General features: G+C 41.2%; 1 protein-coding gene across 1 annotated transcript; it reads left to right on the top strand.

The window, feature by feature from the left end:
* The first annotated feature begins 12355 nt into the window (after nt 1-12355).
* eIF1A (eukaryotic translation initiation factor 1A) lies at nt 12356-13234 on the top strand. Its single transcript, XM_074087847.1, has one exon. The coding sequence runs from the start codon at nt 12476-12478 to the stop codon at nt 12920-12922; it is 447 nt and encodes a 148-aa protein (XP_073943948.1). The 5' UTR covers nt 12356-12475; the 3' UTR covers nt 12923-13234.

Consider the following 13234-nt stretch of genomic DNA (forward strand, 5'->3'; position numbering starts at 1 on the left):
GATGTGGGAGAAGAATGGGATGTCGATTTTCATAAGGGATGTCTGCATTATTTAAGCGTCCTCCCACTCGAAGTAGATCTCCATCTAAGAAGATATTTAATTTTCTCAAAGCCGGAGAGAGTAATTTTCCCTTTTGTACAGACTCTATAATTACTCCAAAGTGTTTCTTCTGTACGCTGCAAAGTAAAGCATTCTCAGCAATGTTCAGATCCGACGTTTGGATACGCGTCGATCGAGGAAGTTTCTTCAGAAAACGTAGAACATATACGATAATTCGCAATAACTTATGCCAGGACGAAACTCTTAACGTAAGCTCGTACAGCGGTGATGTCACTTCAGATGAAGTTGCAGCGAAAGTCACAGTTCCTTTAAGTTCCGGCATGTCTTCTCCTTTTGATGGGGTGAAAGGTTTAACGGGCCATTCTTCAATTGGACACAATGCCCACGAAGGGCCTCGCCACCACAGCGGATGGTCTATTATTTGCGACGGTAGTAAACCTCGAGATACACAATCGCTAGGGTTCTCACCACCATTGATGTGAAAAAAGCGATCAGGTGAGATATTCTCGTGGATCTTGTTAACCCTATTTGCAACAAATTGTTGCCAGCGGTGCGGTGAGGAATGAATCCACGATAATGCGATCGTTGAGTCTGAAAACGCAAAGACGTTATCGATTTTATAGCGATCATTGTAAGAATTATGAACGTGTTTCAATAACTCAGAAAGCAGAAGAGCCGCACATAACTCAAGTCGAGCTAATGATATGGTTTTAAGCGGAGCAACTCTTGACTTAGCCGCTACAATGTTGATATCCACATCCCCATTTGATTGCGTTACATGTAGATATATGACGCAGCCATAAGCCTTTTCACTGGCATCACCGAATGCCAATAAATTAACTTTGCAACCTTTTGTAACACTCAAATGGCGGGGTATTCTTAATCTTTCTAAAAGAGGCAATTCGTCCTTAATTTGGGTGAATTGATTCACAATTGATTCGGAAGGTTCATCATCCCATCCTACTTTAGCAAGCCATAACTCCTGAATCAATAACTTTGCACAGAGTATCACTGGTGCTACTAAACCTAGAATGTCAAACAAACGAGCGACCGTAGAAAGTATAGCACGCTTTGAACATCCTTTGTCGGGTGCAGAAGTCGAAAATGTAAATATGTCAGCAACTGGAAGCCATTTTAGACCAAGCACCTTTAAATTATCGCTGTCACTAAATTCAATAGCCGCTCGATAAGATTCAGGAACGTTGGCCAACATCTTTGCGGAATTACTAGCCCATTTTACCAATTTAAATCCTCCCGCATTGAACATTTTTATCAGTTCCTTGGAAAGCCGTATTCCTTCCTCTAACGTGGCAACTGATGTGGTCAAATCGTCCATATAAAGCTCCCGAGCAGCAACATTAGCCGCTTGAGGAAAGCGTTCGCGTTCGTCGTCTGCTAATTGGCGCACAGTACGCATAGCCAAATATGGGCTTGAGCGAAGGCCGAATGCGACCGAATTGAATTGAAAAACGCGAATAGGTTCTTCTTCACTGAATCTGAATAAGATCTTCTGAAACTTTCTATGATTTTCAATCACCAGAATGCGTAAATACATTTGTTGAATGTCTGCAGAAATTGCAATCTCAAATAAACGAAAGTTTAGCAGGAGTGTAAAAAGATCTGCCTGAAGGTTCGGACCAATATGCAAGCAGTCATTAAGCGACACATCTGTGTCAGTTTTGGCGCTAGCGTCCAATACTACGCGCGTTTTAGTTGTCGTCTTATCAAGGCGAATGACAGCATGATGCGGTATGAAGTAACCATCATGAATGGCTGGATCAGTCAATTCTGACAAATAACCCTTTACTATATAATCATTGATGACGTCATTGTAAGCGTTGCGCAAATCTGGATTTAATCTAAATTTATTTTCTAAAGACATAAGTCTGCGCTTAGCAACTGTAAAAGAATTACCCAATATTGCTGGATCTCTTTTAAATGGCAGTGCCACCAAATATCTGCCGTCAGAATCCCGACAAGTGGAAGTACGATACAACTCTTCACACTGGAAATCTTCAGGGCTTTTAAGTTGTTTCTGCGGCAACTCCTCGAGCTCCCAAAACTGTTTTAAATTGTTATTTAACTCATCATTAGTAATAGGACCGAAGGACCAGGCTGTGTCTTGCATGGCAGAAACAGTAGGCAGTCTGCCCATGATGACGTAGCCAAGCGTAGTTTCGAGAGCAGGAGGTGCGGGAATAGCGGATATGGTATCTTCAGAAGCAGGAGACACGCGGCCACCAAGTAGCAGGTGCGGGAACAGCTGTGCCCCTAATATGACTTCTATGTTTCCTGGAATGTACCAACTGTCATCAGCTAATAGTAACCCAGTTAAGTGTCTCATTTTTGAGGTGTCTATTAAAGTCATGGGTAACTTTTCAGTAATGGTATCCACAACAAGTAACTGCAGATCATAAGTATCATCCGAAAAGCGCGATTTGATCTTAAGTGAGACATAACCTCGAACATTTGTGGCTAATGAGCCCACAGTTCTAATAGTTGAATGCATCAGCATGTTAATATTTAATTTGAGCTTCTTACAGCATGCGGTTGTAATCAAATGATTTTGAGATGCGCTATCCAGTATACATCTTATAATTAAGGGGTAGCCCTCATTCGTTATGGCATGAACCTTTGCAGTTGATAAAACAACTTCACTCCCTTGCGTAGCTGACTGCGTCTGGCAGGTATATGTGACAGAATCACCAGCGAAGACTGGGCCTGCCGGCGGGCGCGGCTGGGCTAGAGGCGGTTGCTGTGGCAGCAGTTGCGGCAATTGCAGGTGTCCGCACGTTGGCTGCACGCAGGGCGGTTGCATGGAAGACTGTTGCACGCAGAGCGACTGAGTTACAGGTGACTGCACGCAGGGCAGTACGGCAGCGGATGGCTGCAACGAAGACGACTGCGCTGACAGCAAAGGCTCTCCTATATTAACAGCAGTTAAAGAATCGTTATTTTTGACCGAGTCAAAATGTATCAATGAGTGATGCTTTTGGTTGCATAACTTGCACCGCGATGATGAATTACAGCGAGAATTAGTGTGCTTGTAACTTAAGCAATTTGTACAATATTTATTATTTTTTACGTAGTCGTACCTCACCTTAACTGGCATGGCTTTAAATTGCGGACATTCATACATGTTAAAATGATTAGTACCGTTGCATACTAAACACTTGGAGTTCAAACTTAACTCACTGTTAGTTACGGCAAATGCGTGTGAAGTCGAATTTTGAAAATGGATCCGTGATTTATTATGAAAATTATTCGATTGTGACGTACTAGCAGCGCTACTATAGGCAGCCGAACGCGATGAGACCGTGGTAGTACGTTCTAATACTTTAACCTGATGCCTTATATATTCCACTAAGTCGGAACAACGTGGCATATCGTTGTCTCGAACATGAAGTTCAAATGCCTGAACCAATTGCGGATCTAACCGTTTCTGCGCAAAATGCATAAAAATAAAATCTGCCAAGTCAGCTATATCGAGCTGCTTCAAAGCACTAATGGATGCCGAAAAACGTTCGATGAATTCGTTCAGTTGAACAGCCGTATTGGAAACTTGCTTCAGATTCAAAATTTTATTTAGATACATTGTACCCAAAGCCCTCTTGTCCTGGTACTTAGTAACAAGAGCCTTCCATATTTGCGCATAATTTTCAGCGTTAGGTACAATACCCGCAAACACTGCAAGTGCTGTGCCGCTTAGCTTACCCACGAGGTAATGTATCCGTTGAGCGTCACTCAGCTGCGGGTTGTCCTGAATGTTAATTTTAAAAGACTCATAAAATAGGCTCCAACTTTCGGGTTGCCCGTTAAAGCTTGGTATCTCTATGGGTGGCAACTTAATGCGTAAGTCAGCACTCTTAGGGTCTGTAGCCTTTGCCTCCACATTAGACGCATTGCACTGCGCCAGTGCGTTGGATCGCACGTATGTGACGTAAGAGAAAATTGTTTCAAATGCCGACCATGTGGAAAAATTTGGCTCGAATTTTGGATTTATTTCCATTTCTAAGGCGTTTGCTTCATCACAAATGTCGTTGAATAGAGCATATAATTTTTCCAGGTTACTAGTTTTAGCTAAAAACTCCTGAATACTTTTCTTCTCTGAAAAAATAACTCTTTTTGTGATTTCATATAAACTATTCATCTGGGCAAATATTGCTTCTTTTTTAGCAATAGCTATATTTAATTTCTTTGCCGCGTCCATATTTGAAATTTGATCGAATGCCGAAAAACAATTAAAAAATGTCGAAATGTCAAAAAAAAATTCGATCAAATTTCTGATGATTATATTACAAGTAAATACACTTTATAACTATGAAACAATGAATAAAACGAAGCGGGATGAGAGCAGTAACTTTGCTATATTTACGCAAAAAAAAACGATGCCGCGATAAAACTATGACGTGCACTATTTTTTATGACTGACTGTACTAAATGGTTATGTACATAATTATGAACGATAGCGCAATGTAAGGTCTCTGGTTGTACACCGGTTCGAATAGGACCAAATGGTGCGGCCCGTGCCACATTGGCGAAGGAAGGTGGACTTACCCAAGTTCGCCGCCGACCTTCTGACTGGCCACGGGTTTGCGATGCTGATGATGAAAGCAGTGCACGTCGTTGTCTGTAGTATTACTCAATCCTAGTAGATTATTGAGGATAACTTCCTTATTATGATTGTCAAGCGGAATGATTTTTTTATATATGACAGACAGACGACAAGATGACAATGAAAAGAATACCGCATGGCATCAGAGGTTTCCGGCCAGCGTTGCCCAGGCTTGTCCACCTCCTTGCACACGGCAATACGGCGCAACCACCCGCCCTTTGACATTCCTAGGATGTTTGCTGCTTGTCAGTGCACGTTTTCTCGAAGTTGGACCACATATTGTCCGCATCGCTGTTATATTCATTGGTCATAGCTCTGTCCAGATATGTCTTTATCTTGCATGTTAGCTCTTCGCCTTTATCGCTATATAAGTGGCGCCATTTAATTCTTGGAGTCCTGTCCACTACTGCTTTAATAGGTTTGGGTAGACTAAAACTTGAGACTAATATTCGGTGTTGCGTTGTTAGCGCCTCACCTGGAATAACTTTGCAGTCTTTGCAGTGTTTTAGTAGGCTTCTATCAATGAGTATATAGTATTTTTGAACATGAAACTACCGTGAGACTCACTCATATTAAATATAATGACCCGGATAACTCACGTCTTAAATCGAGTTTAGCTCACAGTCTCGATATTTGTGTGCTTTTCCCCCCGCTTTTATATGTTATTAAGTGCTCAGCTTTCTTCTGAAAATATGTGTTCACTATTGACAGGTTATGCCGAGAACCAAAGTTCAGGATTTCCTCTCCCGGTTTATTTAGCGTGCCGTAACCATGTCCTCCATGGGTGTTTTGGTAGGACGAATTTGTACTACCAACGTGCCCGTTGAGGTCTCCGCCTATGTATTTCGTTTCTTCGGGGGGTATCATATTTATGAGGTCATCGAAATCCTCCCAGAATTTAGATTTTTCGGACTCTTGGCAGCCGATTTGTTGTGCATATGCAGAGATGATATTAAGAGGCAGTTGCTTATCCATGGCCAATTTGACGCCGATAAGTCGATCACTTTTACGTTCTATGTTGATTATCCGCTGCTTCAATTGATGATCGAGGGCCACTCCGTTCTCTCCATTGACGGTGCCATGATATATGAGTTGATAGCCTTGTCCTATATCTCTGGATTTGGAACCTTTCCATTTCGTTTCTTGCTGACAACATGTATTTATATTTCTATTCTGTAGTACTTTGGACAGTTCCTGGCTCCTACCGGTGAGGGTACCAAGGTTCCAAGTCGCAAGTCTGATGTTTTTACATGTAAGCGAATATGTTTTGTTCTTGTCGGTGTGTTCGTCGCTTCGGGGGGACGCCCTAGCATTATGTTCATTTAAATTCGCATGTGTCGCATTGGATAGGTTAGCGTCGCTTTCGGGGTACGCCCTAACAGTTGAACTTATTTGGTTTTTGGTTTTACTTTTCATGTTTAACGAGGTGGATGTGGTTTGGCTTTAATTTTACGGCCGGTTGCCACTTGACGCCAAGACTGTCGCCTGCTACGAGGCGTGAGCGCCGCCGTTGGCCCCTAGGGGCTCTTCCGCCGCCATCTCTTCTGCGTACTCCAGCCCAAGCACGCAGCACTGCATTTGACCTCACCCCAAAATATGTCCAGGAAGCTCACTGCAGGGGTTTTATATCGGAGTGTCCTTCTCCGGCCTGTTGGTCCGCGGGAGGTATTTTATTTCCCTCCAGCCGTTCCAACGCCCTTTTTGGGTATCGGACGAGCACCCCCCATCCGCCACCCGGGGACGCGTCCCCTAGAGGTCAGGCTCCCCCGGGGAAACTTCACTACACACACACTGTATTGAATTTCTTCGCAGTTGAGTCTGAACTTGTATTATCTTAACTAAAAGTAATAAATACTTTAACATAATTACAGGTACTAAATATATGTATACTCGTAACTACAGGTGCAATAGAGTACGAACGCATTTAGATGAAAATACATAACAAAAAGTTGTTGTAACCCCCCAAAACCTTAAATTGTACAATGGCATCTTTAGGAAAAAGAGGGAACTATCCTTTTTTTAGTAGTTGCAATAGCTCTCTATAGATATCCGAAGTTTAGGTACATCATGTCCTTAATTTGACGTAAACTAATTAAGTCCATAAAGGTGCAAATATTTATCTAATACAAATACAAATACCTATAACGAGCAATTCTTGTATATTATATATTTCGGGGATCTCGGAAAGGCTCCAACGATTTCGATGAAAAATTGATCTAGCTTTGTCTTATCTCTGGGAAAACGCTTGTTATCGAGTTTGAACCCGAGCGAGGCTCGGTCGCCCAGGTACTTTGGCATAAAACGTCACTTAATAAATACGTTGAATGATGGACGGTGGCCAGCCTAGTGTTCGGAAATCGTCGAGAACAGCCAATGGTCTTTTTCCGAAGACCGATGTGCAATCTTTATCACCGGGTAGGTACTGTAGTGCCGTAATTATCCGTTCCAGTAATTTAACCATGTCAGATGTCAACCAAACCAGTGGCCGTACTTTCTATTAACGCGCTGACCTTCGCGATCGCATTCACCATGTCTTTCTATTCTCGTCTTATATCATGTGACAGAGAGAAGTGATGAAAACGATTGTGATCCAAGTGTGTTACACAATAAGGCTTCAGAGGCCGTATTACCTAACGTTTCTGGCGCTCGCGATCGCAATCAGATGACAGGTTTTGTTTGCGGATCCTAGTATCGTTGTCTAGGGTGACAAAGTACTAAACTGTACTTACGGCGACATAAATATTACTAAGTAAGTAGATGTAAAATTTGACCAATTGACCTAAGCTACTATCTTTAGGTCGTAGAAGGTCGTATGTGGATTCGAGATCAGTCAACTTTGTGTTTCTCAAAATTATATGCGGAATCCCAATTGAAATTTACAAAGGATTTCGAACAAAAAGTACCTATCTTGAAAATACATGCCCATTCATTGTAGACGTATTGAGAGTCAGACAATCCTATAAATCCCCAAATTATGGTATCCTAATGTCAAATTTTGTAAGATACAGTCAAAACCGTTATGACGACATAGAAGGAACAGCAATACTTGGTCGTAGAACATGGTTGGTCGTTTAAACCAGAGTTCTTTTGGTATATATATATGTATTAAGATCGTGTTGGGACTTTTTTCTTCATCGTTACCTACATCCGATATGTTATTGTTATAACTGATGTCGCTATGAACGGTTTTGACTGTATCTTTCTTTGTCTCAAAGATCACCCATCAATCAATACGCAGCTTCAACACGTTACTTCGATATTTCCATGCTATCAACTTACTTTTCCAGCTATGCTTCGTGCATTACATGGCAGCAGCATACTACTTGGGTGGTAGCCAGTGCAGGGGATGCGAACGTTAACCCTTCTGCAGTTCATTCCCCGTCTGGCCCCACCCTTGCGGGCCGCCCGACGCCCCGCGACCCGACTTGCAGCCTGCTAGGTATGCAATCCAACACTTTTTATTTCTACCCAGTACCTATTTCTGCAAAAGCCATTAAAACCCACGTAATTTTTTCCAGCCCCATGGAATACCACTTGCATTTTTTTTATATTTGTTTTGAATTAACAATTTATTATCCAGACACCATGACAGAGAGACAGATTATCCATGCGCTGAACCGATCAAATAAAGGCAGCAATTGGCAGTCTGCTACATAAATTTCTGAATGCACTAAGGAACAGCGGAAGAGAAATAACGTCGAATAATAGCGTATCACCACCCCGGCCGGATATGGCGGCCACGACCACTGTCAACGTTAGATCAGTCGCTTATCGTCATCAAACGTGGTAAGTGTCTATGATTTATAGGGTTCCGTAGTCCAAAGCTTAAGTTGTCGCCATGTCCGTCTGTCTGCCTATATTTTCGTCCGTTCGTCCGTCCGTCCGTCCATCGTAGCTTAGAGATTACCAATACTAGAAAGTTGTTTTTTTTTGAGTCATCATCAACAGCCTACAGCAGTCTACTGCTGGACAGAGGTTTCTTCCATGGCGCGCCAACACTCGTCTTCAGCCCCTCGCATCCATCCGCCGTCAGCAACCCTCTTAAGGTCGTCCGTCTACCGTGCCTCAGGACACCCTACACTACGTTTTCCCTTCCGTGGTCTCCATTCGAGGACTCGTCTACTCCAACGTCATTTTGGTTACTTTTTGAGTGGATACATAATAGGTATTTATCTCATCACGCCAAACATTTGGTAAAATAAATTTTAAAAAAAACCGGCCAAGAGCATGTTAGGTTCTTTGGTTGGCGCAATTAAAAAAAAAAAACAATGCAATACTTAAAGGATTTTAATACATTTTTTCTGCTCTAGAAGAAGTCCCGCTTTGTGCTGGGTATTTAGTGCGGTTATGATGAAATTAAAGCTGGAAGAAAAAAATGACAAAAAACTCCACAAACAAATTTTAATTTGATTGCTTAATAGCGACATCTCTTGTCCGGGTGAGCGGTTAGTTCCGATGGGGTGCTGAAAGTTTCTCGATGAGGGCTAAAGCATAGATGTCGCTAGTGTCGCTGCTTAAGTGACTAAATAAGAAACAAACAAGCTGAGATATGTGGTGCATAGGAGAAATTTGTGCCTGTACTCCTGTCCAGCGGTGATGTAGCGGTATAGCACGTAGCATGGAATGCTGAGGACCTGGGTTCGATTCCCAGCGCTGGTCTCTTTTTCTGGTTTTTCTGTGGGGTAAGACTAATATAGTAATATAGTATAGTATAGTTTATAGTTTATTGTTGGAAATAAAGATAATTTTACGTCTTATTATTAAATGAATAGTTGAACTAACTTTAGATTTTTTGTAAACTTTTACAAAAGTAAATTTGCGTTAAAATCAATATTTTTGTGAATGAATTCGTTTTATGTTGGACCGATATAATTAATTAAAAGATAATATCATTGAGAATACTACTTACATTAAAAACATTTCAAATTCAACACTTTTTCCACCAAAATTTTACGAAAAACAACGAACGTGTGACCTCGTGCTTTGTTTCCTCAAATGTAATTTTTGAATGTCGTCCTTTTCAATGTGTTTACGTAAAGTAGCGACAGCTGTATTTTGAGTTGGGAACTTTTTGAAATGTTTGCTGCTTCACCGACATAGCAAATTAGAGACAAAAGTCGATCGAGTTATTGGACTGTAATAGTCTTCCCCCGGTGATAGTCTTACCCCACCTTACCTTACTATGTCGCTCGCTCCCGGGAACGAGCGACAGTACAGTCCAGTACAGTACAGTACAGTCAACGTCATAAATAAGTGATCACTTTTGTACCTTGTCACTTTAACGTCATGTTTGAAAAGCCATACGAAATTGTGTAACGACTGAAAGCGACAAGGTACAGGAATGATCACTTATTTATGACGTTGACTGTACAGTAGGTACTACAGTACAGTACAGCAGGGCTATTACGAAATTCTAAAATCGAATTTCGTGTCGTTCGGTCCCTTTGACACTTATACTATTTAATACGAGAGCCAAAGGGACGGTACGCTACGAACTTCGATTTTCGAACTTCGCAGTAAGCCTTCAGTACCGTACAATACAGTAAGTAGTAGGTACAGTGCCGTACGTAACTATCTCGAATCTTGTTTTCCTTGAACTGCTTCGCCATTGAAAGTGCTGCCATCTGCCTTCTGAAGTTATCTTTACGGTGTTAGCCACCCGCTACGCCACGGCCATGAATCTCGCTGGGCTGGCCACTTTGTGACGCGCTTACAGCGCCCCCAGTATGACGGTGGGTTTAAACCAAAAGAACTTAGAGTGAGAACTAGAACAAGAGCATTCTAGCGAGCTTTCAAGCTAACTTTCTATACAGAATAACGAAAAAATGCTCTACGTCTGTTTATACTTTAAAAAAAATGATAGAGTGGGGATAGAATGAGCATTCGCTCGTTTCTTCTAAACCCACCGTGAAAGATTGCAGGGGAATGGGGCTACTCCGAGACTTGATGATTGATAGGAGCCTCCCACGTGAGAACTCTTGTAAATAATAAATACTCATGCCCCTTCATATATCATTAACATACTTGATGAAGCTACTATTTCTATAGTAGTCACACATTGTTCTCAGTTGTTTTTTTTTTTTGGGGACAAGCTGAGTCTATGTCTGTCTACGTGTACGACTATGTGTACGACTTTTCTGTTCTACAAAGATTCTACACATTACAAGAATAGTGTACCTAGCTAGCTACTATTCTTGTTATCTGTGAACAGTGTTGACAACCATCAGGCAATCCGCCTGCTCGTTTGCCCCCTGTTCCATAAAAAAAAGACACCTCGGAACCTGATATCGCTATTTTTCACAGCTTGAGTAGCCAAATTTTAACTGAGGTCCCCTAAAAAAGTAGCGTAAGTATGTGTTATTCCAGATCAGGTAACAGGATAACTCTAAGGGTCTGTAAGATTAGAAAGATATGCAAAATATTAGTACCCTACACTATACTGCGCTTGGTAATTTTTTTTTTGTTAATTTTGCATGTTATTTTTAAATATTTATTTATTAATTCGTCCACTTTTTATTTTGATCCCACTTAAACTCTACATTTTGCCTGGGAGGTATTTTTTTTTCTTGTGCTTATGTTAATTTGTGTTGTCACAGAGTACAGTTGTGATTCTTTCGTTCAACTACTATAAGGACCTTGTCCTTCGAGCCTGAAAGGCGACCAGTGGCCATTTAGAATTTTACGTCGCCGATTTCCATCCCGAGTAGCCTAATTGACGACAATTTTGCCTACGTTGGCAACACATAGGTAGAGATAGAGTCATTCACAATGACGCTTGCCGTGCCGTGGTTCTTATTACAATGCCATTAATGTCTAATTTTGACAAAATCACGCGTCTTCGTGGATGGCACTAGGTATATTATAGCTCTTCCTCTTTTCTTTAGTCAAAGTCATAGAGTCAAAGTCAATGGCTTGAGAGAACAAAAAAAAACTTCGTCAATATATGTTGCCATTGCTAAAAATCTACACGCAGCCTACTGGGCTACTACGAAACTCCAAACTCGAAGTTCGTGTTGTTCGGTCCCTCTGATACTTATACTATTTAACACCAGAGCGAGAGAAACGGTACGATACGAACTTCGAGTTTCGAGTTTCGTAGTAGCCCTGCTGTAGGGCTACTACGAAGTTCGTATGGTACCGTCCCGCTGACATTAATATAATTTCATACGAGAGTGAGAGGGACAGTACGATACGAACTTCGATTTACGGAGTGATCTGGGAGGCTACTGTGAAAATTTAAGTTCGTATCGTACCGTCCCTCTCACTCTCGTATTCAATAATGTAAGCGTCAGCGGGACGGCAAGATATGAAGTTCAAATTTTATTATATTCTACGATTCTACAAACGGAAATTTCGATTGTAATGTTCAGTGAAAAGATTTTTGTGGTGTTTCATTTTTTTAAATATATGCACCTAATAATATTTTTAACACTAAAAATATATATCGTGTTCGTTCGATGGAAATTGGAAATTCATTAGCACATTGCAAAAACACGTATTTTGGTGTAGCAATACAGGACTCAATCTGCAGAGCTACTACGAAACGCGAAACTCGAAGTTTGTGTCGTGCTATCCCTCTCGCTCTCGTATTAAATAGTATAAAAGTCAGAGACCGCACGACACGAACTTCGAGTTTCGTGTTTCGTGGTAGCCCTGCTGCATTCATGCATTGGTCCAACCAATCTGACAACCCTGACCACACCGTGCGTGGCTGTTGTCAAGAACATCAGTCAAAGAAAGCAAATTCATGAGATTTTCATAGTATAATTGTATATGTTTGTACTCAAGATTATATAAATTATGCCGAAAAATAAAGGAAAAGGTGGTAAAAACAGGAGGAGGGGAAAGAACGAAAATGAAACAGAGAAGCGTGAATTAGTATTCAAAGAAGACGGACAGGAGTACGCCCAAGTCACAAAAATGCTCGGTAATGGCCGCTTGGAGGCCATGTGCTTCGATGGCACAAAACGTCTTTGCCATATCCGAGGGAAACTAAGGAAAAAGGTCTGGATAAATCAAGGAGACATCATATTGATAGGTTTGCGAGATTACCAAGACGCCAAAGCAGACGTCATTCTGAAGTATACCCCTGATGAGGCGAGAAATCTGAAGACGTACGGAGAGTTCCCGGAGACAGTGCGCATCAACGAGACCGTGGTCTATTCCGTGGACGGCTTGGATGAGGACATTGAGTTTGGCGACGAAGTTAGTTCTGAAGATGAAGCAGATGCAGTAGATGCTATATGAAAACATTCTACTTTTATTTATATTATTTACAGTAAGTCCGTGTACATTTGTTTCCTTGTTATGAATAAACATGACTTGGTATTTTTAGCTATCAAAATTATTCTATGAGTTCATTATAAGTTGTTAATTGCCTTAAGCTGTCAGTAAGATTCCCAAATTGTTCTTAATTACCCTATAAAAATGTTATTAAATTCAATCACCACCAGGTATCATTATATTGTGCAACATTCCTTAGATTAATCACCAACTTCTACTTTCTATTGTTTCTCAAAAAGTTTTAAGGAATGTATATAAATTAAATATAACAACCAA

This window comes from Choristoneura fumiferana, chromosome 5 (assembly GCF_025370935.1).
Source record: "Choristoneura fumiferana chromosome 5, NRCan_CFum_1, whole genome shotgun sequence".
In the NCBI taxonomy this organism is placed as follows: Eukaryota; Metazoa; Arthropoda; class Insecta; order Lepidoptera; family Tortricidae; genus Choristoneura; species Choristoneura fumiferana.